General features: G+C 41.2%; 1 protein-coding gene across 4 annotated transcripts; it reads right to left on the bottom strand.

Annotated features, from left to right (window-relative positions):
• On the bottom strand, positions 1-23,702 carry TBC1D7 (TBC1 domain family member 7). Of its 4 annotated transcripts, XM_055323315.1 has the most exons (9): positions 23,522-23,702; positions 22,392-22,466; positions 21,661-21,780; positions 20,174-20,254; positions 16,939-17,126; positions 10,438-10,575; positions 3,182-3,327; positions 1,542-1,671; positions 1-533 (listed from the first exon to the last, which is right to left on the bottom strand). In XM_055323315.1, exons 3-9 carry the CDS (start codon positions 21,770-21,772, stop codon positions 447-449), a joined length of 882 nt encoding a protein of 293 aa, XP_055179290.1. In that variant the 5' UTR covers positions 21,773-21,780; positions 22,392-22,466; positions 23,522-23,702; the 3' UTR covers positions 1-446. The 4 variants fall into 4 exon arrangements, with proteins under 4 accessions (XP_055179290.1, XP_055179289.1, XP_055179292.1 ...); XM_055323314.1 differs by lacking the exon at positions 22,392-22,466; XM_055323317.1 differs by lacking the exons at positions 10,438-10,575; positions 22,392-22,466.
• Positions 23,703-24,511: the final 809 nt, after the last annotated feature.

Raw genomic sequence — 24,511 nt, 5'->3', positions numbered from 1 at the left:
AAAAATGTAAGATTTTTATTGAAACCTATTTGGCAAGACAAAGCCTCAGAAACCAGACAGTTTAGATTTAAACAAGTACTGCATCAAGGAAAGCCGAATCTGAGCTGTCAACAAAAGGAAGTTGTTCTTTATTCCAGAAATAGCCTTAGAAAGTAACGAGCTTGGTGCTAATTAGAGAGGAACGGCGCAGGCTTGGTTATACACTGCCTATCAAAGCACCCGCCTTCCCTGCCTGAACTGTTTTGAAAATGGGGAAGTGTTTTCGAATAACCCTTTTCAATGCTATTCAGAGTTGAACTTTGTACTTCTGTGAACCACAAGATGCTGCTCCACGATATGCCACCCAATCTTACTCGGAAAAAATTATGCTTTGGGCACAAAAGCAAGAACCCTATTTTCGGTAAGTTTAGTGACTGGGCCTGGCAGGCCGTGCGCATCAGGAGCGGTCAGGCTGAGTGCACGGGGGTCCCGCAGTGTTTGTGCCACAAGTCGATGGCCTTGCTCACAATCGCGTCCGAGCTGTCCTGAGGAATCTGTGGACAAGCAAACGAGTCTTTGTGAAATTGCCATGTTTATGACTTCATTGACTCCCTCATTCATCATGCCTCAGCAATTTCCCCCTGGAGTTTTCACTACTTTTCAGAAAGTGATCCTATGAAAGGCTGCAGCCAAGATCTTTGTTTAGTGGGCCACTGGAGGACACAGTAAGGAGCTCTGGCCAGACTGGCCAGGTTTCAAGCCTGCCCTGCCCATCATGTGCCCCTGGGCAGGTTACCCAACGCTACCTGAGTTCAGATCCCATCTCTAAAATGGGGCAAATGACAGCCTCTTCCTAAGGCTGTTTAAGATTATGTGGGAGAATCCATGAAAAGTACCTAGCGTGGGCCCTGGCACTGTTCCCCACTAAAAGAATGCTGATGACTCATTTATTCATCACGTTGTTCACTGGGTACTCACTATTTACTGAGCCACTATTCAAATGTTAATAGTGACCAATTAAAAAAAAGAATAGATTTTTGGATCCAGTGAAATTCATCCTGGCATAAATCTCTTGCCTAGTTAAGGGTATTCTGAGATACACAGAGATTCATTTAGACCTCCTACGTGCACTATGTACGTATTTAAGCGCATTAACAAACCCAACTGGGATTCAGCCAGAGATAGGAACAGCAATGAGAGGGCTTATTACAGAGTCCCCCATGATATCAGGCTTCCTTTTTCCACTGAGAAGGATTACTCTACCTCAGATATTAGATCTCCCCTCCTTTCTCAACAAGCCTCCTGGTGGTCACATAGGGAGAGAAGACTTCTGGTCTGCATGCACACATTCATAAGTCTCACTGCTCAGACCGTCATCCCCCAAAGAGGATGCAAACTACAATCCACAGACCAACTCTCTGCTAAGTTTTTCCAAGGGGAAAAAGTGTTTCTTACAAGGTAAAGTTATCAGAGAAAATAATGTAACGTGGGAAGAAAACCTGGTTTGCTAAACAGACTTCCTTTCTAGATTCAAAATCAAATTTTTAAAAAAGCACACTTACATTTTCCAGAAACTTTGTTATCTTCTCTGCATTGTTCAGAGCCATTACTTTTATTTTAAAGGTTAATAAAATTTCCACAGCTACAAAAACCAGGATCTTACAGGATCCACTTACAACTTTATCCCAAACCCTATTAAAAAAAAAAAAAAAACGAGATATAAGATCATTTGAGTTTGAAATTTATGGTTAGCTAAACTTCTAATTATAAAATTAAGTCAAAATTACTCCTTTTAAGTATAAATTTCAGAAAAAAAGCTATAACAAAATAATCATCAAAAAAACAAAAGCAAACTAAATCAGCCATTTGAAACGTATTTCACATACAACACTGGAAGGGAAAAGGAATGATTACTAAAAAGGACTTGCTCTACAAGGCATCTGCCAGGCACCCGTCTTCTAATGACTGAAACTTGACATTTTAGGGAAGGAAAGTCTTAAACCAAAGTTTGGATTTTACTAATAGTAGGTAATGTTAATCTAATTATTATTATTATTAAATACTAAGGAATAACAAAAGCGATGTATGAAATGAGATCAATGCAATTTCATTTTCCAGTGGTTGAAATTCCTAAAACTTCTCCAAAAGCTTAAGGAGCTAGGGGGCACCTGGTTGGCTCAGTCAGTTAAGCATCTGCGTTTGGGTCAGGTCATGATCTCAGGGTCCTGGGATCGACCCCCTGTATGGGGCTCCCTGCTCAAGGGGGAGTCTGTTTCTTCCTCTACCCTCTGCTCATGCTCTCATAAATAAATTAAAAAATTTTTAAAGAGCTTAAGGAGCTATTGACTTGCAACCACTCTAAAATAACTATTCTCATAATTCCTATACCTATTTATTTATTAAAGATTTTTAATTTATTTATTCATGAGACACATACACAGAGAGAGAGAGAGAGAGAGGCAGAGGCACAGGCAGAAGGAGAAGCAGGCTCCATGCAGGGAAGCCCGACATGGGACTCGATCCCGGGACTCCAGGATCATGCCCTGGACTGAAAGCGACACTAAACCACTGAGCCACCCGGGCTGCCCTAATTCCTATACCTCCTAAAGTTGGTTTCACACTCTATGTGCTTAGTCATGTACTGCCCTGTGATGTTCTCTGCATGTTGCCTTTTCTCCCAACTACCTCATACAGCCTTGTGGGGAGGGCCAGGACTCTCAAATGCCAGCAACACATGTCTGAAATGAATAAAAGTTGGATGTGAGTCTCTGATCTCTGCCCACCTTCAGCTACTTTAAAGATGTCAGGAGGAACAAAGAAACAGGAATATTTCCTCCAGATCAAGGCCTACCATATTTCTGGAAAAGAAAAGCTTAGACCTCTGCCTGGAGACAGTTTTAGATGTGAATATTGTACAGCATCTAACATACTGAGGGCCTTCAAGTTTTCTAATTGTACACTCTAATGTCTCTAGCATTACCATTAAGTTGTATTCACATCAGGTTAACATTACTAATATTCTAGCATTTCTAACTGTAAAAAGAATAAGCTGAATCAAGTGTTGCTCTGTTGCCTGCCAAGAAGTTAACTTCAAATTATGGTATTGTCCTAAAGCAGATTCATACTCTGAAGGGTAATCACATGAAAAACCAGGATCCTTCTCTGCTTCAAGCCTTCAGATATCTTTGAAAGAGATACTTGCCTCTGTAAACTTGATTCAGGCAAGCACCCTGCGAAGCACCTCTTGAACCAGAGATCATAAGGAAGTCTGGACAGCGCAGAACACGTCTTCAGATGACTCAGCAAACGGCTATCTTCCAGATTCAAGTACTGTTCAAAAGCCTTTGGCTAATGATTAAACAGGAAGGGAGATTACTTGTTTCCTGTGACATAACATTACCCGATTTTACAGCTTGTGATGAACAGGATGAATCAAACGTACATGCTGAACGCAAAGTAAGTGCCAGAAAACCAAACTCCAGAATCATCCAAGTCACTGGTGACGCAAAGTTCCCAAGTCAGCAACCAGCAACACAGGACTAAGGGGTTTTCCAGGGCACTACTGGGCAAAACCAAACAGCTCTTCCCCCAATGTTCCCCTAACAGCATTAACAAGGTTCCACATCCAAAAGCAAGAGTCCAAAGCAAAATAAATTTATTTATTTTTCCCCCCCAAAGCAAAATTTAGTTGTTCTGGGGAACTAAGAAAGATCCATGGCACCCCTGGCTATTCTGGAGCAGTAGATGAAATATTCAGGAAAAGGGGAGAAGGGGAGGGATGCCTGAGTGGCTCAGCAGTTGAGTGTCTGCCTTTGACTCAGGGGCTCAGGGTATGATCCCAGGATCTGGGATCAAGTCCCACATCCAGCTCCCTGTGAGGAGTCTGCTTCTCCCTCTGCCTGTGTCTCTGCCTCTCTGTGTGTGTCTCTCATGAATAAATAAATCTTAAAAAAAAAAAAAAAATAAGGGAGAAGGGGAAAGAGTAAGACCAAAGAAACAAGAGTAGGACCGAAGTGGGGAGAGGGAATTAGGAAGAATGGGACAAAAAAAGAGCTGGATGTGAAAAGGGCCCACCAGTCCTTGACCACCCACACCCAGGCCAAGCGTTACTGTGCACCACACCAAAGACACCCCTACAACAGAGACATCCAGAGGAGGCACTCTGTACCCCACATGTAGGAGAATTCTCGGGAGGCAGAGAAATAACATGGAGGGAACAAAGCACCTGGATTCCATGTGGAAGCCTCTCCCATAAAAGGGTAAGTATCAGCCAACTCTAGGAGCCTGGGAGAGCTAACAAAGCCATCTCCCAGACCAGTCAAATCCACCTGGCACAAGCTGCTATATTTATGATCCACCAGCCAAGAATAGTGCCTGGGGGTCAAACTCTCAAGCCTGTATCAGTATTAAAAAAAAAAAAAAAAATACAACCCAAAACTACACTGAAGTATCCTCTCTAGTAATCACACTGAGTACTTACCCAAAAAATATAAAAACACTAATTCAAAAAGATACGTGCACTTTGAGGTTTACTGCAGCATTGTCTACAACAGCCAAACTATGTAAAGAGCCCAAATGTCCATCCATTTATGAATGGATAACGATGTGATGTATATATATAGTGGGATATTACTCAGCCGTATAAAAAGAATGAAATATTGCCATTTGCAACAACATGGAGCTAGAAGTTACGATGCTAAGTGAAATAAGTCAGAGGAAGGCAAATACCATATAATCTCACTCATGTGAAATTTAAGAAACAAAATAGATGAACATAGAAGGAAGGAAAGAAAGAGAAAGGGAGGCAAACCAAGAAACAGACTCTTAACTTTAGAGAACTGATGCTTACCAGAGGGCAGTTGGGGGGGGATGGGTGAAATAGGTGATGGAGATTAAGGCTACACTTATCATGAGGAGCATTGAGTGTTGAATCATTAAATTGTATATCTGAAACTAATATAACACTGTATGTTAACTCTACTGGAATTAAAAGTTTAATGAACAAAATTCACCCTTAAAAACAAAAAAAGAAGATATATGGAGGTATCATCTCTCACCTATCAGACTGGTAAAAATGACACACCATGTTGGCAAAGGAGACTGTAGGACAATGCATCCTCATCTACTGGTCATAAGGATGAGGTCTATGAAGGAGAATTTGGAAATATCTAGCAAAATAACATAGGCCTTTATCCTTTGATCTAGTCAACCGATTTCTAGGAAACACATCCCCCAAATATACTGGTAAATAAAAATGAAAAGGTAGGTGTATCTGTATTTATCTGTAACACTGTATAATACAAAAGACTGGAAATACCCTAAGTGGCCAATAGAGGACAAGTCAAATAAATGAAAGTATATACACACAGGGGAGTCGTATGAACCTGTGAAAAGGAATAAGGAATGTCTCTATATACAGTTGACCCCTGAACAACATGAGTTTGAACTATGTGGGTCCACTGATATATAAATGTGTTTTTAATAAATACATGTACAGTACTACAAAAGTATTTTTCTTCCTTATGATTTTAATGACATATTCTTTTACCTAACTTTATTATAAAAATAGAGTATATAATATACAAAATATTTAATATGTGTTAGCAGACTGCTTATATTCTTGGTAGGCTTCCAGCCAACAGTAGGCTACAGTAGTTAAGTTTCTAGGGAGCCAAAAGTAATACATCATTTTGAACTGTGTTGGGGGTTTGATGCCTCTAACCTCAACACCATTCAAGGGTCAACTGTAAAACTTAAGGCATGATTTCTAGCATATATCAAGTGAAAACAGAAGGGTAGAGAAAGATGCATATCATATTATTAAATCTATTAAATAGATGCTATTATTAAATCTAAGAAAGATAGTAAATATAAATACATATGTATATACTTTCTTTTTAGTGGAAAGAGATAATATTTATATTGCCTGAAAGTTTTAGTATACAGCAAATGGTAGATGAGGTTATTATATTTTACTGCTAAACTTTTAGGTTATTTCCAGTATATCCATGACCCTCAAATTCTTTACTTTATGAAGAAAAGAAAACACACCTGAACAAGAGAAGGCAAAATCTGACAGACTTAACCACTCTGAGAGGAATTTATATTGAACTTAAGATGAGGTTGCTAACAGTGTTTATTTAAAAAACAAAAACACCTCTCTTTAGGATGGCTTTTAAAAAGCAGTGCAATGGCAATGAAAGAAAGCTCACTTACTTTAATGACTGAACACAATTAAGTCTGAGATGGCTTAAGGACAGTCTGTTCTGAAAAAAGATTAACCAGAGGCCATTCATGTCACACACTGAGGCTAGATTCTATTCTCCTTGCCAAAAGCAAGATTCATCAAAGGGCAACATTTCCTAAAGCGTGTAAGCAGAGGAGCAGCTGTGATATAACCCTATCAATCAGAATATTATGACATAATAAATGTGTCACCATCAGATAGTCTCATCTTTTTGTCATGCCAAAAACCCATCGCTTCCCATTAAGTGTACATTTTCCTACAATGATAAAACAAACTACGCTTTGTGATAACCAATTTAGTTGGTAAAACCACAAAATCTTGAAGATGCTAGACAAGATTATAAAAATTACTTTAACAAGAAGCTAAGAAGAAGAGATCCACTAACCACAGTAATAAAAATTTTATGGGAGACTAAACACAGCTTAAATAAAGAGAAAAGTTCAAGTAAGCCAGTAAGTCAAATAGCAACACAAAGGAAATTTAATTTTTCTTACACATTCTGAAGAACTTTTTAAAAAAATTTCATAACTATTTAAAACTATGTGCGGAGTACTAAGACGTACATATTAAACCTCCTTTTTGAAGAGGAAGAAATTTAGGTTTGGGGAGGTATTTAGTATACCACTCATTCAAAATTCACTTCTAAAAAGAAACCAGAAACCAGTGTTCAAGCAGAGCCAAGGCACTTTTGAAACAGAACAACAATATGAAGGAATTTTCTTTACCAGCTACCAAAACATATGAGGAAGGTGTGTTAAATAAGTCATATGGTATTAGTCCAGGAATAGACAAATAGCTTTATGGGGAAAAAAGCCCAAAAAGAGATGCTAATATATATGGAAATCTAGTATATGATAAAGGTGTCATTTCAAATCTGTAAAGAAAAGAATGAATTGATAGTGTAAGCGGTAGGTAGTTCGGCTTACTGTGTGCCCTTGGGCAAGTTACTTAACTGCTCTGTGCTCTGTGCATCTATAAAAACAGAGAAGTGTGTTAAAATTAAGTTTTCATTAACATAGTAAATTGCCTGGCATGAAGCAGGAGCTCAATAACTGTCAAACAGAAAGAGGAAGAGGAGGCAGCTGACTGAAGGTTTACTGCAGTTAACAAAGAAACAAGGTCAAATCTGTGTCAGTTACAAACACAAATCCCTCACAAATTAAAGGACTAAATTTTAAAATGTTTCAATATAGGGACACCTGAGTAACTCAGTTGGTTAAACATTCAACTCTTGATCTCAGCTCAGGTCATGATCTCAGGGTTGTGGGATCAAGCTCTACTAGGCATGAGTTCTGCTTAAGATACTCTCTCTTCCTCTGCCTGTCCAACTGCACCCTGACTCTGGCTTGCTTGTGCATGAGAGCTCATGCACGTGCTCTCTGTAAAAAAAAAAAAAAAAAAAAAAATTAATATTAAATAAATAAAATTTTTAAATATTTTTAAAAGTTAGAGGAAAGTTTTTTAAAAACCTGTTTTTTAATCCTGGAGTTAGGAAGGATTCCCTACATAAGATACAAAAAGCAAAATACTGACAGATCCAGTTGCATCAAAACTTTAAAAATCTCTCTAAGACACACAGGGAGAAAAGATTGTTAACATATGTAATGCAGGATAAATATCCAGAGTATATCAATGACTTTTACAAATAAAAAAGAAAGATGCAAAAGAGAGAGGTGGACAAATACAAAAGACTCAGCATAGGCAAAATTGCTCAGCTTCATCAGAAAATGAGGATATGTAAATTAAAATGAGATACCATTTTCACTATCAGATTAACAAAAATTTAAGAAACTGATACTATCAAGTATTGGCAATGGAGTGGAAAACAGAAAATCTTATCTGTTGGGGAAGGCAAAATTGGTATGCCTTCTGGGTGAGCAATCTGGCAATTAAAAAATTAAATACGGGGCACTTGGGTGGCTCAGTCAGTTGAGTGTCTGCCCTTGGCTCACGTCATGATCTCAGGGTCCTGGAATCAAGCCCAATGTCGGGCTCCCTGCTCAACAAGGAGTCTGATTCTCTCTCTCTCTCTCTTTCTCTCTCTCTCTCTCTCTCCCCAGCTACCCCCCCACCCCTGCCACTTGTGTGTACTCTCTTTCAAATAAGTAAAATCTTTTAAAAAAACAAAAAAATTAAATACAGCACTCTTTCAACCAGGCAATCCCCTCATAGGTACCTGCTCTACAGAAACACATATATAGAAAGGCTAACATAGAATAACATGCTAACTGTCAACATGGACCTGTTATATTAAAATATGGCAAAATTCTTAACAGGAAATACTATGAACACATTTTTAAGAGAAAAAAAAGTGGTTCTAAATGAGTGGCTCTCAATCCTAGCCATACTTCAGAAACACCTGAAGCTTTTTAAAAAATAGAATTCTGGAACCCACGTACCCCCCCAAGATTCTGACTTACTGGTTTGGGGAGAGGAAAAGCACTGGTAATTTTTTAGAAGCTCCCAGGTGGTTCTAATAGGAAGTCAGGGCTGAACACTACTGATCTGCACTGACTTGGAAAGTGTTCCAAGACATTAAGTTTAAAAAAAAATTGTAGAGCTATATGAACATTATAATATTTATGTTTTTTAAGTTACATATATACAATATAATCATTATATGTGCATATGTGCATATATATGTATGTGTGTGTGAATGGATTCCATCCATCCTCATGTGCATAAAACAGTCTAGGATATACACCCAGCTAATGACAACGTTTACTTCTTAGAAGGTGGGGGATGAGGAGATACAGATCTATGGGAACACTGGATTCATCAGAATACTTCAAGAATGTACTCATTACTTGTGTCATTAAAAATAAAGAATTCTTTAAATGTAAACTAGCAAAATGCTACTGGATTGGCTTCAATACTAAGTAAGAAAAGCTAATGAAATCATGGTATAATTTGGACCTCTTGATCTAATTAGGCAACTAACATTATGTTCCCATTGCCATGCTTATTTTTATTGAAATTAAGTGGATTAAATTTTAAAATCCTGAAAATCAAATTTTACATAATTGAAATCTATAAAACACTCTTGGAACAGTGCTCAACAAAGCTAAAGGGTCTTGCCAAGGGTTCTGACGACTGCAGTTAGCACAGTGATCCTCAGGGCTTAATCAACTTTCATCAGCACCCCTCCTCAGGCCCTGCAACCACTATCTTTAGTTACTGCTTTCAACAGACTCTCAAATGACACAACTCAATGATTTAAGAAAAAAGACATTCATTTTTATAAATGAGAGAAATAAAGAAAAACATTTGAAAAACAGAATGGCAAAGAACCACTGGCTTATGCTGAGTAAGCAGGTGCCATGCTATTGTCTGGACTCCTGAGTCAGAGCGCAGCAGCCAGCCTACTTACATCCATTCACCTCTCCTTCTTCACTAACAGAATTCCATTTTAACAGATCACAATATGCCTGGCTTTATAAAAACAAAAACAAAACCACATTTCCCAGCCTGTGGCAGACAGAGGTAGCCAGGTGTCATGGTCTTGCCACCAACAGGTATGCAGAAGGAAAATCTGTCCAAGGGACTTGACTGACTGTCCCTTCTCCTCCTTCACTTTTGTCCTTGCACTTCCCCTCCTACCTGCCTAGGACACGGATGTCACAGTGGTCTCTCAGCATCCATCCTGAGCAAGAAAGGAAGGACCACAACTAAGACTGCTGGACTGCAAGGACAGGAGCCTGGGTCCCTGAAGATATCATGGCACTGTGGCTCCAGCTCTGGACTGCCTTACCTCTAGACTTCTGGTTACATGAGAGAGAAAAATAAAGCTTCAAGGATATTTGGGTTTTCCATTATATGCAGCCAAATTTAAACCTTAACTAATACAGAGAAGTAATTCTAGATAAAGCCAGTAGATTCTAGACCAGGATAAGGAATACAAAAGAGCAGGGGTTTGCAATCTATGGCCTGCAGGAGGCTAAATCCACCCACAACCATTCTTTTATGCATTGTCAGTGGCCACTTCTGTGCAACAACAGCAGAGCTGAATGTTTGCAAGAGACACACAGAGACATAGAGACCATCTGGCCCATCAACCTGAAAATATTTACTATCTGATCTTTTATGAAAAACATCTTTGGCTCTTCCTATAGAGAGTCCACTCATAATTGTAGCAGCACCAGGAAGTAAGGGTAGTTCCCCAGTATCACTGCGCACCCTGACTCACCAGCAGCCAAAAAGGCATTCCTTACCAGCTGAGGTAAAGACTCCCGGTACTTATTGTTTAGTTGGTTCACAAAGCATCGAATGATCCAGTAACAGTCGACACTATCCTCTACCATTTCTTCCACGGCTTTGGCAATGGCAAGAAATACTTCATCTTCTGGCTCCTGAAAGATCAATAATAAATCTCCGGTAAAGAGAGGGAGCCAGCAGAATAGAGGAATACATATTTCTTTCATAAAAATGAATCCTTACCCCCTAAGTTCTGAAGAGGCTGTCTTAATCAAAGTGGAACCAAAAAGCACACAGTCCACCACTAAAGAGAAGACCAAGGCGGAGATAAGAATGGGTAACCAAAGAAACCTATTTAGATTAGTGATGCTGACAACTATCCATGTTTCAGGCTGAGCATGCAGAGGTTTTTCCACCCTCTACTATTTAAGGTCACCAGAGAAAACATAAATCATAAGCAAGGTCCTGACTCTCTACACCCAAAAATATTCCCAGGGCTAGATGAGAATTTCTTTGAAAAATATGTGATGAACACCACAACTGGAAACATTTGTTAAGACAGTGCCAGTGATTTGCAAAAAGTTCAATGACTCCAAAAGAACTAATAAAGCATTTTCTTTATTTCAAAGTATTCATTCATATATTCCTTTAGAAAGGAGCCTCGGTGTCCATCAAAAGATGAATGGATAAAGAAGATGTGGTCTATGTATACAATGGAATATTATTCAGCCATTAGAGACGACAAATACCCACCATTTGCTTCGATGTGGATAGAACTGAAGGGTATTATACTGAGTGAAATAAGTCAATCGGAGAAGGACAAACATTATATGGTCTCATTCATTTGGGGAATATAAAAAATAGTGAAAGGGAATAAAGGGGAAAGGAGAAAAAATGAATGGGAAATATCAGAAAAGGAGACAGAACATGAGAGACTCCTAACTCTGGGAAACGAACAAGGGGTGGTAGAAAGGGAGGTGGGCGGGTGGTGGGGGTGACTGGGTGACAGGCACTGAGGGGGCCACTTGATGGGATGAGCACTGGGTGTTATGCTATATGTTGGCAAATTGAACTCCAATAAATAAATAAATAATATTAAAAAAAAGAATTTTGTTCTAAGCACCCTTAAGCACCTAATAAGTTAAAATGTCCTTAGAATCAGAATTTCAGGAATGAGAAGAATGGCATTTCTCAAACCCTGTGTCAATACTCAGAATATGAATGGAAACCCTCAAGTAAATTTCAACAAAGTAATCTTATAAGAACTAGAATCTACTTGAAAATCGATTTTGTTTTCAAACACCATATCTTATACAAAATTACATCTTCAGCAGTGCCTGTGGCTCAGTCAATTAAGTCCCCAACTCTTGATCTCTTGATGTCAGCTCAGGTCACAATCTCAGGGTCATGGGATTGAGCCCCACATCAGGTGTGGAGGCTGGTTGGGATTTATATTCATTCTCTCTCTCTCTCTCTCTCTCTCTGCCTTTCCCCCAGCTCATGCACACATGCATATGCTCTTGCTCTCTTAAAAAAAATTTAAAAAATTTTAAAAAAAAGTTTTCATCTAGGATTTAACAGCCAAAAGACTTCAGTGTTAAAAAGAAACTAAAAAGTATCTCTCTACTCCCCTTAAGAGCCCCAAGTTAAATCAAAATTCCTATTTTAATAAAAGCATTTCGGGGATCCCTGGGTGGCTCAGCAGTATAATGTCTGCCTTCGGCTCAGGGCATGATTTTGGAGTCCTGGGATCAAGTCCCACATCAGGCTCCCTGCATAGAGCCTGCTTCTCCCTCTGCCTGTGTCTCTGCCCCTCTGTGTGTGTCTCTCATGAATAAATAAATAAAATCTTTTTTTTCTTTTAAAAAAAAAGCATTTCATTTTAGGCCTCCTTTCAACCTCTTAATATTCTATAAAATGTCAAGAGTAACAGAATCACAACAGGAAATTGAGGGTTGCTGGAGGTGAGGTGGGTGGGAGGATGGGGTAACTGGGTAACGGGCATTAAGGAGGGCATGTGATATAATGAGCACTGGATGTTATGCAACTGAGGAATCACTGAATTCTGTCCCTGAAACCAATAATACACTATGTGTTAACTTTAAAAAGTTTATTTAAGAAAAGAGTAGGGATGCCTGGGTGGCTCAGCAGTTGAGCGATTGACCTGCCTTTGGCTCAGGTCATGATCCCGGAGTTCTGGGATCAAGTCCCACATCGGGCTTCCTGCATGGAGTCTGCTTCTCCCTCTGCCTTATGTCTCTGCCTCTCTCTCTCTCTCTCTCTCTCTCTCTCTCAGTCTGTGTCTCTCATGAATAAATAAATAAAATCTTAAAAAAAAAGTAACAGAATCACAGAAAATAATTTTTTCTAAATATTAATTAATGTATCAGAGGAAAAGAGAGAAGGAAGGGAAAGACAGCCTCCTTTCTTGCACTCCCATCCCATACTGGGCACTGTACTGAGTGCTCCTGAACATGGTATCTCACTGGCTCCAGGACAGTCTGAGAGGCAGGGAAGAAGACCAATGTCCTTGACTATGTTCCCAGCCCCGTGTGGAGCGCTGTCACACACTCTACTAGATAGCAATACTAATGAGGCTGAGTGGGTCTTGATGACCGGGGAGATGTGGGAGGCACAGCCAAAACCAACACTTTGATGGCACATCTGCCCAAGACTACAGTGATGTGCCATCAAAGTGTTGAGACATGCTGAGCAGGAATGAGGTGAAAACCATAAACTATCATTTAGATTTCTTGAACTAATAGATAACCTAATTTAATATATAATTTAAGAACTTGCAGAGTACTACCAACTTTGCTCTGCCAGAGATAAGGAAAATTTAAAGAAGTCTGTCAAGACTTCCAATTATTTTCAGAGCCATTCTCTCTTTATAAACTTAACATGAATGGACAACCTCAGGTCTGTCCATGGGAGCCACATCATTAACTTCAAAAAGAAAGAACAAGTGAAAACTCAAAGTGCTATACAGGTAGATTGCAAAGTGCAATAAAAAAGTAAGTTTTGGGGTGCCTGAGTGACTCAGTTAAGCATCTGCCTTTGGCTCCGGTGGTGATCCCTGGGTCCTGGGACTGAGCACCACATTGGTCTCCCTGCTCAGCAGAGAGTCTGCTTCTCCCTCTCCCTCAACCCCTCTCCCCACTTGTGCTCTCTAATAAATAAAAAAATAATAATAAGGTTTACAGAATACCACAGCTTGCAGGCAAATCCTGATTTGAGCCATCACTGTTTTAGCCACACAAAAAAAAAGTTAAAATGCCTAAAATGAACTTTGAATTGCATTAAAATAGCCAAAGCCCAAGAGCTATAATCATTTCTTTACCTGAACTTTCCCTCTTCCCTTCTTTTCCCTTTACAAACAATAAGCAGTCCAAGTAACTAGGGTACGGTTTGTCAAAGATGGAAGTTTAAAAACAGGTTGGGGCCTGCTGGGCTGAGGCCTTAGGTCAAGGTCAAGGAGCTAACCTATTGCACCAGCAGGCAAGGGTCAAAAGGTAGCTGGCAGTATGGGTTACAACGAGAGGAATGAGCAAAGCAGTAACCATACTAAGGAGAATAAGAGCCTTTATATATTTGCAACTCTCAGACAAGGAAGCTGCAAACACAGAAGGGTGAAAGTAAGAAGAACTCACAGGCCTGGACTGGAATCAGAGGTATTGGTACTGGAATCAGAGGTGTGAAATGAGGGTTTTTAATATTCAGAGGTCAAAAGACATATAAACATACACATATGTGTGCACATGATTCTATATACTAATAGAATGTGTACATATTTCCTAGCTCTGCCTATAGACAGGACCAAGTGGCAACAACACACCAGAAACAACAAGCACGTCTAGTGCCCTATTCTTGGTTTCTAAATACCACCCTTTATTCAAAAGGGACATGGCTGATTTTAGGAGTGGGGTAGAAAAAATACAAGATGGGCTTGGAATATCTTTTTGTGCCGGAAGGTAAGGAAATGCTCAATGATAGGGGCTTGTCAATAAAGACACAGCAGTCAATTTGAAGGGTCTCCCACTGGCCTGAGACAAGCTGAACATCAAGTAAATAATCATATTAATGGGTTATAGGCCACTGAATAAAAGAGGAATCCATAAATTCATACTGATATAAATAAATGAGAAAGGAAACCCCTTCCTTATAAAAGAATGCCAACTAATAATTGCAGAGGGAATGAAACAGAAAATGACCAGTTGACAATCAGCAGAGTAAAAATTATTTCAGGCAGGAATCATTACATGTGGATGGATATTTACATAATCTCAAAGCATCTCCTCACAAATTATTTATTAATTACAAGAGGAAAAATAGTAACCTTAGACTGAAGAAACCGGGCAGATGCCACCTTAATCAAATGATCAAAGTTAGCAGCAATAGTAGTAAGTATCATACTTCTGTGGTATTCCTGACAAAAGTGCATAATCAAATATTAGTCACAAGGAAACATCAGGGCAGCCCGGGTGGCTCAGTGGTTTAGCACTGCCTTCAGCCCAGGGCGGGATCCTGGAGACCTGGGATCGAGTCCCATGTCAGGCTCCCTGCATGGAGCCTGCTTCTCCCTCTGCCTGTGTCTCTGCCTCTCTCTCTGTCTCTGTCTCTCATGAAAAAATAAATAAGGGGATCCTTGGGTGGCTCAGTGGTTTAGCACCTGCCTTCAGCCCAGGGCGTGATCCTGGAGACCTGGGATCAAGTCCCACGTCGGGCTCCCTGCATGGAGCCTGCTTCTTCCTCTGCCTATGTCTCTGCCTCTCTCTCTCCTCTGTGTCTTTCATGAATAAATCAATAAAATATTTTAAAAATAAATAAATAAATAAAATCTTAAATAAATAAATAAAAATAATCTTATCTTTAAAAAAATAAAAAAAAAACAAGGAAACATCAAATGGACCTAAACTGAGAAACACTCTACTGTCTAAAACTCTTCAGATGTGTCAAGATCATCAAAGACAGACTAACGAACATCTAAATGAAAGCAGAGTAAGAAGATGTGGCAATGAATGCCACCTATGAGTCCACACTGGATCCCAAACCAGGAAAAGGACAGCAGAATCTCAGTATGGTCTATAGATTCATGATATTTTATCACTGATAATTTTCTGAGTTTGATAATTATACTACAGTTACAGAAGATGAAACATCTGATGATGCTAGGTAAAAGTACATGGGAACACTATACTATGTCTTCCAATTTTTTCTATGTCTAAAATGATTTTTTAATGAAGAGTTAAAGCATTTAAAAAAATTTTAAATCACCAACAAATGATAAAACTACTGGCTGAAAGTTTCATAAGAAAGTCTGATAAGGGATCCCTGGATGGCGCAGCGGTTAGGCGCCTACCTTTGGCCCAGGGCACGATCCTGGAGACCCGGGATCGAATCCCACATCGGGCTCCCGGTGCATGGAGCCTGCTTCTCCCTCTGCCTGTGTCTCTGCCTCTCTCTCTCTCTCACTGTGTGCCTATCATGAATAAAAAATAGAAAGAAAAGAAAAGAAAGAAAAGAAAAGAAAAGAAAAGAAAAGAAAGAAAAGAAAGAAAGTCTGATAAGTTCTGAACCAAAACTTATTGTTTATGATAAAGGGCATTACTGGGGCAATTGCCAAATGTGAATGGAGTCTGAAGATTCAATGTTAATACTGTATCAATGTAAACTTCTTGGTTTCAATGCTTGTACCATGGTTACCCAGGGGAATGTTATTCTCTTTAGGAAGTCTATATTGAAGGAATCTGAAGTAATGGAATATCATGTTAAAAATTTTTTTAAAGATTTTATTTATTTATTCGTGAAAGACACACAGAGAGAGAGAGGCAGAGACACAGGCGGAGGGAGTAGCAGGTTCCACGCAGGGAGTTTGACCTGGGACTTGATTCCAGGTCTCCAGGATCACACCCTGGACTGAAGGAGGTGCTACACCACTGAGCCACCTGGGCTCCCCTGCATCTTATTTTCAAATGGTTTAGGAAAAAATATGTATACATGCAAAGGAAAAAAATGACAAAGAAACATGGCAAAATGTCAATGCCTGGGGAACCTGGGTAAAGAGCATATAGGAATTCTTGGTAATGTTCTTGCAAAAGCTTGCCATCACTTCAAAATAAAATGTAGAAAATTTTATAAAAATTAGACAGGGATGCCTGGGTGGCTCAGCAATTTAGCACCGCCTTCAGCCCAGGGCGCGATCCCAGGGTCCTGGGATTGAGTCCCACGTCTGGCTCCCTGCATGGAGCCTGCTTCTGCCTCTGCCTGTGTCTCTGCCTCCCTCTCTCTCTCTCTCTCTCTATCATAAATAAATAAAAATTTTAAAAAATTAAAAAATAAAAAATAAAAATTAGATTGAGTCAGAATATGCAGGACCAGGAGTGCCAGGGAAATATGTGTTGCTTTTATTCCACAGAGAGTCACTGAAAGTTTCGAAGACAAAATACAATGCAGTCAAAAGGTCAGCAGGATGGGACAGACTAGAGTTGAGACAAGTGTCAAAGAAAAGCAGCACTAACCAGTGGAAAGGAGGGACTTCGAGGCAACTTTCCAGACTCCAGCTGATACATGCGGAGATAGACTTCAACCTGAGGTGTGGCATCGCTGACAAAGCGAACAATGTGCAGGGCATGAAGCACATCGCAGTACTGCTCCTTGCGATACATCATCACCTGGGCATGGGATTCATGGTGTGGAGGCAGGATCCCTATACAGAGACCGATGGGGGAAAAGAATGGGCAAAATACTGAGACACAGACCCAAAGCCCTCCTCTATTACAGAGAAATCAAGTGAGAGCTGCCCTGTCATGATTAGACTGCAATCACACAGATATTTAGTTACCGTACAGATTCTGTTTTACAAATTCTCTTTATAAAATATTAAATTTTAAAGTGAACTATCAATATTTGATGCCAACTGCATCACTGAAATTTAAGAGAAATTGAAATGGCATCATAAAGCCCTTGAACAAGTGTGCCCCCTAAAGTCAAGACAATAGCTACCTCAATTATCATAATGATTTAATTTTTGGTTGTTGGCCTGGGGCCACCCTCAGCTTCTACAGACCGATCTCCAGTTTTTGCACTTGGCCCCTGCTACAGACTGAATTGTTCCCCACCCTCCAGATTCATACACTAAAGCCCCAACCCCAGTGTGCCTGTAACTAGAGATAGAGCTGATAAGGTTAAATGTGGCTGTAAGGGTGGGTGAACAGAGCTATTGCCCTTCTAAGAAAAGGAAGACATACCAGAGTCTGTGGTTTCTCTCTCTGCCATGTGCGGACAGAATGGGAAGGTGGCCATCTACAAGCCAAGAAGGGAGGCCTAAAGCACCAAGAGCCAAACCAACCAGCACCTCAATCCTGAACTTCTCAGCCTCCAGAAGCGTGAGAATATACTGTTGTTTAAGCCCCCAGTCCATGGTATCTCATTATGGCTGCCCAAGCTAACAGTACAGGCCCCTCATCTCAGAGCCACTCACAACTCCTCAAAGCCTTCTCTTCCCCAACAAGCAAACTTGCTCACAAAGTAATCTAGCTTCAGGAATACAGAATCTGTGGCTGATGAGGCCACCTTACATTACATTCTGATACTATTTGTGCTCATCAACTCAATCAAACACATCTACCTGTGAGGCTCTGGAGCAAAATCCATATCTTTTTTTTCACAAACAAATGGCATGGAAAAAAGCAGAGTGGAAAGAGCACTGGACAGGCTTTCAGCATGTCTGATAACCCCAGAATTCTCACAAATGTCTCTCTGGGAACTTGTTTCCTCAGCAGGCAGAGGTGAGAAATGGGATGGTTAAGTATCTCACCAAATGTCCTTCATACAAAACTAGCCCCAAAAGCCTGTATGAGAAAAAGAGTACCAAGGGTCAAACAGATTTGCAAAATGTTGAAATTGAATTTTCTAGGTTCTAAATTCTGCTATAAAGAAAAACATCTTAGGGACACCTGGGTGGCTCGGTTGAGCATCCGACTCTTGATTTCGGCTCGAGTTGTGATCTCGGGGTCCTGGAATCAAGCCCCAGATCAGGCTCCCAAGCTCAGTGCAGAGTCCGCCTGGGATTCATTCTTTGTCCCTCCCCCAGTGCTAGCTCGTTCTCTAAAATAAATAAATAAAATCTTAAAATAGAAACTGTATTTATTCTAGCCTCATTAGATTTAACAAGACTGTATAGGGACATGGAGTCAAAGTTCATGTCATAAGTTCATAAGGTTTGCTATCCAGCTCTATGATTAACTGGCTAGATGATGGTCAGCAACTTATTCAGTGTCCCTATACCTTAGCTGCTCCATCATAAAAATGAGACTAATAACACCTATCTCATACAGCTGTTGTAATGATTAAAAAATTTACATATATAAAGTACCTAGGAAGCATATAGCACATACTAAGCTAGTATAAGAGTTAGCTGTCCATTTGATTAAGGATCACTCTTTGCTATAAAACAACAGAGATCCAGTATTCTAAAGAAGTGTCACAAACCGCAACTGGACATCTCCCACTAATCCACTGGTATTATTAATAAGACACGTAGTATTTCCCAGCCAAAATAGATGGTATTGACATTACCACCTAAAAGGCATCCCTGGAAGGCATTTATTTTGATGGTCACCGGAAACACCAAGATTTAAGAAAAAATGCTCAGGGAAAAACTAAAATAGCTGATACTCGCTCTCAAGACATAAACTGTACAGTGGCCCACCAGAAATACAACTACATAAAGATGTGCCAGGACGCACAACACACAAAGGCATCACACAGTACTTTCCAGTATGGGTTGTATCCCCTCGCTGCCTCCACATTACGTAATCAGACTTAGGATGGCAGGTTTCTCAAGTTCTGAAAATCCAGTACATTCTGGAAAAGAAAATGAGGTCTGCTGTCTATCCTACCTTCGGATGGGCTCTACCAACCTGAGATCAAATCCCAGCTCTGCCACTTACAGACTGGAAGGCCTTAGGCAAGTTATTTAGCCTTGTGGCCTTTGACACCATTTGTAAAAATGGGATGTTAATACCTACTTCACAAGAGAAGTCTAGGATTACTCTCATTTTTTTTTTTTAAAGAAAGAAAAGTTAGATGGTTAATGGATGGATATTATATGCAACAGCAGGCTGAGCAGTAACAGAAAAAAATCCTTGGCTCAAAAGGGACGCTGTCAGTCACTTTTCCTCCACAGAAACTGAGCAGGTTCATTTGTCCTTTCCTTCAGCCACTCATCACTGAAATCTATCCATTTGTGCTTCTAGGAGGTAAAAACTTCAATTTCTTTCTGACTCTGATAGCACTCATTAGGAAGTTAGACCTTTGCAGCTGGGAATCACAGAAATAACAAATTGAGGGCTACGACCTACAAGTTAATGTGGCTAAATAACCTCACTTTACAGGTGCAAAAATTGAGGCCTAGCAGGGTCTTCCTCAGTTACACAGGTGACGGTAAAGCCTAGGCCAGTTCTTTCTCCAATTCGATGCTCTTCCCACACCTAGTTTCAGGAACACACGTTACTTTCTCTTCTATTATTACTAAACTGACATTCTTAGAGTCCTATTTAATGCACTGCTACTAAAGCCACCTTCTTAAATGCTCTCACAGTCCGCAGTAATCCAGTCTCCTAAAACCAGACCTAATATGCAGTAAAGGGCCTAAAAAAAAAAAAAAAAAATGCTCTTTTTTCTGATAAGATGACGAATATCCCGTCATTCAACACTTTTGAAGATAAATCTTCCTACTGTTGGGTCACATACCTAGAAGCACCTTCCATACCAGTGCACGGTACATGGATGGGAGAGGGAACCTTTGACTAAAAGTACAAAGTTTCTCAATATCTAGAGGAAGAGAAAGAAAACAGCAATTAGGAGCTTTTTCATGCTGATCAAATGAAAGTGCATTTCTGTCTTTAAAAATGACAGTAAGACATTTCTTCAGAGGAATTCTACTCAGTAAATCTAGGAAAGGCAAGGTCTGATTTCTAGCCCAGGTGTTTCACCAACTAGCTATTTAAGAACAATTAGTGCTTCACGGAGTAGGTGATGTATTTAGCATCTATTACTATATTCCCTACATTAGCAGTAGTTACTATTTATAGAATTTATTTCATTTAATCTATACCTCAAGCTTTTGGGGTTGTTATTGTTTTAAAGATGCAGAAACTGGGGCACCTGGGTGGTTCAGTTGATTGAGCATCTGACTCTTAATTTCAGCTCAAGTTGTAATCTAAGGGTGGTGGGATTGAACCTCGAGTATGGCTCCTCGCTTAGCGGGGAGTCTTGCTGGAGATCTCCCTCTACCCCTCCTTCCCCATTCATGTGCCTGTGTGCACCCATGCATGTGTGCTCTCTCAAAGAAAGAAAAGATTTCTCTTTTAAAAAAAAATGCAGAAAGTGAAGCTCTAAGAAGTTAAATGACTTGATGAAGTTAGCACAGCTACTGAGTGGCATTGTCAGGCCTCAAATCCCCACATTTTCCAATAAACCACACTCAACTGTCCCGGACCTCAACTCCCCCTACTTGTCAAATGAGAATAATTCCAGACATACTTAAAACAAAGACTGTCTAGTGCGGATCAAAGATAAGGTGGGAAATTGTTTAGAAATTCTAAAAGCAGGATGCCTGGGTAGCTCAGCGGTTTGAGCATCTGCCTTTGGTCCAGGGCGTGATCCTGGGTCCTGGGATCGAGTCCGACATCGGGCTCCCTACAGGGAGCCTGTTTCTCCCTCTGCCTATGTCTCTGCCTCTCTCTGAGTCTCTCACAAATGAATAAATAAAACCTTAAAAAAAATTTTTAAGCATTCTATGCATATTACTTTTTTTAACCTATGATTCAGTTTATTTTAGTCAACAGAACAGACCTATTATTACTATGAAGAAACTAAAACGTCAATACATAACGTAGTCTTGGTATTTCCATAGAAGAAAAATCATGGCCAAGAGTTGTTGCAAATTTACCCAGAAACTAATAACACCTCTGAAAACTGAGGAAAGGAAATATATAGGTATAATATGAGAAAAAAAGCATCACTGACTTGAGTCCTCTCAAAGACATCTGACTCGGCCTCAGCAAAATATAAACCTGAAAAATCCATGACTTCTGTCAAAATACACCACTCACCTTTCATCCTATCACTAAAAATACAGCAGGTAACAAATAGTGCTGAATGTCTTTTAAGATAGCATTTCTTTCAGAACAGCTGAGACGACTAAAACGCGATAACCCTGAGCTTGTAAAACTCACCCAGTCGGTCATCTTTTAGGAGAATTTCCAGTGATTTCTTTTCTTCAACTCCACGAAACCCCACTTTCTCATAATATACGGAACGGAAGTTTCTCTGAGAGTCCTCAGTCATGTTTCATCCTTGGAGGGAAGAGAAAGAACAGGGAGGGGGAAACAGCTTAAAAACAAAGAGTAAAGAATTAGGAACATCTCCAATGATTTTCTGCGACTTCGCCATGAATTTGATATACTAAAATAAGCTGGCTGCCCTCGCACAGGACTCAACATTAAATATCCCTTTTTAAACAACTAACACCACCTCACCGGTGTTCCTTGGCCAAAAACCGAGACATAAAACTAAAGTCCTCTGAGCTACTAAAATAGATTTTGCAAGGTGCAGAAGATACTAAGGAGGACCACTTATCGGAGCTCCTAGCCATCACATAGGTTGAAAGAAAAAAATTAGTAAAATCCGAAGACGGACTAGATAGGGGTTACCAAACAGTATCCACCAGGATTTTTGTTTGTTTTACAATATTATGCATTAAAAAACTGGACTCTATTCTAAAGCACTGGCAATTTATTATCTTTCAGTGGTAGGATTCCAGGTGGTTTAAATCTCCTTTCTTTTGTCAAATGGGCATTTTGTAAAATGAAAAACTAACCTATCATGTAAAAAGCCACATGCTTCTCATTGAGTTTCCCTTCAAACACAGTCCTATCAAATGCAATTACCCAGATCCAGAACCCACCAGAGAGTAGCAGCACCAAACTGCAAACCAGAAGAGGGGCAGGAGCGTAGCCTGTTCACAAGCGAGGCCACAAAGCTGGGGACAGAACAATGAACTTAAAATGTGGAATCAGAACTCAAGACAATTCAGCGGCCTCAAGTTCTTTCACCATAAATGTTCCTAAGACTGAGGGCAAGTCAACCGGGAAAAGGTCAAGTTAGGTTGGCCTTTAAAGCATAAAATGAATGTAATGGATTTTTCAGGAAGTACTGCACGCCCAACTCAAATACATAAAATACCCATGCAAAAAAAAAAAAAAAAATATATATATATATATACACATATATGTATAATCCCCAAGTTTCAGAAATCCTGAGAAGCCTCCAGTGACCCGAAGATGGTTGTATTCCAGACAGCCACAGTCTTCCTTATTGAAAAGATATGTTCAGGGCAGCCCGGGTGGCTCAGCGGTTAGGGCCTCCTTCAGCCCAGGGCCTGATCCTAGAGACCCAGGATCGAGTCCCACGTCGGGCTCCCTGCATGGAGCCTGCTTCTCCCTCTGCCTGTGTCTCTGCCTCTCTCTATCTCAAATAAATAAATATTTTTTAAAAAAAATCAAAAAGAAAAAAAAGAGGCATATAATTAAAAAAAAAAAAAAAGATATGCCCACAGTCCCTTCAATTCCAGGAAGAGGAGGGATCATTTACCAATCAGAAATTCTCAAGGGTTCTGAGCTCTGGGGCCCAAATGTGTTTTTGTTTTGTTTGTTTTGTTTTGTTTTTTTTTTGAAAAAACAAAATTCCAAAGCTCTACAGCCGCTCGTGAGTTGGGGGATTCATTTGAAAGCAGGATCCAAACAGCTGCAGGCGGATGAAACGCCATCCTCGGGGCAGCCCGGGTGGCCCAGCGGTTAGCGCCGCCTTCGGCCCAGGGCGTGACCCCGGGGTCCCGGGATCGAATCACGCGCCGGGCATCCCTGCATGGAGCCTGCTTCTCCCTCTGCCTGTGTCTCTCATGAATAAACAAAATCTTTAAAACGCAAAAAAAAAAAACAAATAACAAGCCGCCAGCCTCGGATCGCACTACAGCGGAATGCGGGTCCTGCTGGAGGAAATACCGCAAATGCGCCCCCGGCCCCGATGCAAACACACCCTGGTCCGAGGGCCCAGGTCCCCCTCACTCCGCTTCACCTCCGGTAGAGGAAACCACACCCGGCTTGGGACTAAGCGGTCCGGGGGCAGCCGGGCGACCCGAGGGCCGCGGACCACACGGACGCGCCCCGCGGCGACCCCCGCGCCGGGAGGCCAGCGCCTCGCAGCCGCCGTCGCCGGATGTGACGTCAGCGCCCTGGGCGGGGCGGGGCGGTGCCGAGAGTGGCAGCCCTCCAGAGCATGCGCAGAAGCTCCACGCGCCCTAAGCACCTGGGGTCCGAGGCTCGGGCCTCCGTGCCGCAGCGGGCCCCCGGGCTCCGATCCTCTAGCTCTCCCCGCCCCCCGCTCCGTCCCGGAGAATCTCGCGGCCACCTTGTCCCCTTGTGCGCTCTGTCCTGGCGGCTGGTGCTTGGGATGCTCTCTCCTCCAGGGCGGGGCGGCGGGGAGGTCCCCACCTGCAGGGCACCTGGGAGCCTGGGAAGATGCTCCGCAGACAGGTGGCAGACTCCTGTTTTGGTTGTTTATTTCCTTTTTAATTCTTTCGGTATGTGAAGACCAGCTGCATGAAAAATGCAAAGGGGGAATCCCTGAGTGGCTCAGCGGCTCAGCGCCTGCCTTCAGCCCAGGGCGTGACCCCGGAGACCCGGGATCGAGTCCCACAGGGGGCTCCCTGCATGGAGCCTGCTTCTCCCTCCTCCTGTGTCTCTGCCTCTCTCTCACTCTCTCTCTCTCTCTCTGTCTGTCTGTCTCTCTCATGAATAAATAAATAAAATCCTTTTTAAAAATGCAAAGGGAAGTTATTCACAGCTCGCTGTGCAACAGAGCCACCATCCCTTGAGTTTTCTCCAAGGCGGGCCGAGGAGTGGAGATGGTTGATGGGGGGCGGGGGGGGAGCGCGGGGATGCTTCAGGCGGCCCCTCGCTGGAGGCTGCTGATCTGGGGAAGCTGTGGGGAGACTAGTTAGAGGGGGGCAACCTGGGTGGTCCGAGC

The sequence above is a fragment of the Nyctereutes procyonoides genome, unplaced genomic scaffold (genome assembly GCF_905146905.1).
Source record: "Nyctereutes procyonoides isolate TBG_1078 unplaced genomic scaffold, NYPRO_anot_genome, whole genome shotgun sequence".
NCBI lineage: Eukaryota > Metazoa > Chordata > Mammalia > Carnivora > Canidae > Nyctereutes > Nyctereutes procyonoides.
Note: the sequence above shows the minus strand (reverse complement) of the source record. Positions and strands in the feature narration are given on the sequence as shown.

What these genes read in the sequence shown, in the direction of transcription:
- TBC1D7 (XM_055323315.1), bottom strand. Translation starts at nt 21,772, where the DNA reads ATGACTGAGGACTCTCAGAGAAACTTCCGTTCCGTATATTATGAGAAA. An exon ending in CCTAAAAGATGACCGACTGG is followed by an intron (nt 20,255 to 21,660) that starts GTGAGTTTTACA and finishes CTCTTCCTCTAG; the next exon opens with ATATTGAGAAACTTTGTACT. An exon ending in CCTGAATCAAGTTTACAGAG is followed by an intron (nt 1,672 to 3,181) that starts GCAAGTATCTCT and finishes TTTTTTTAATAG; the next exon opens with GGTTTGGGATAAAGTTGTAA.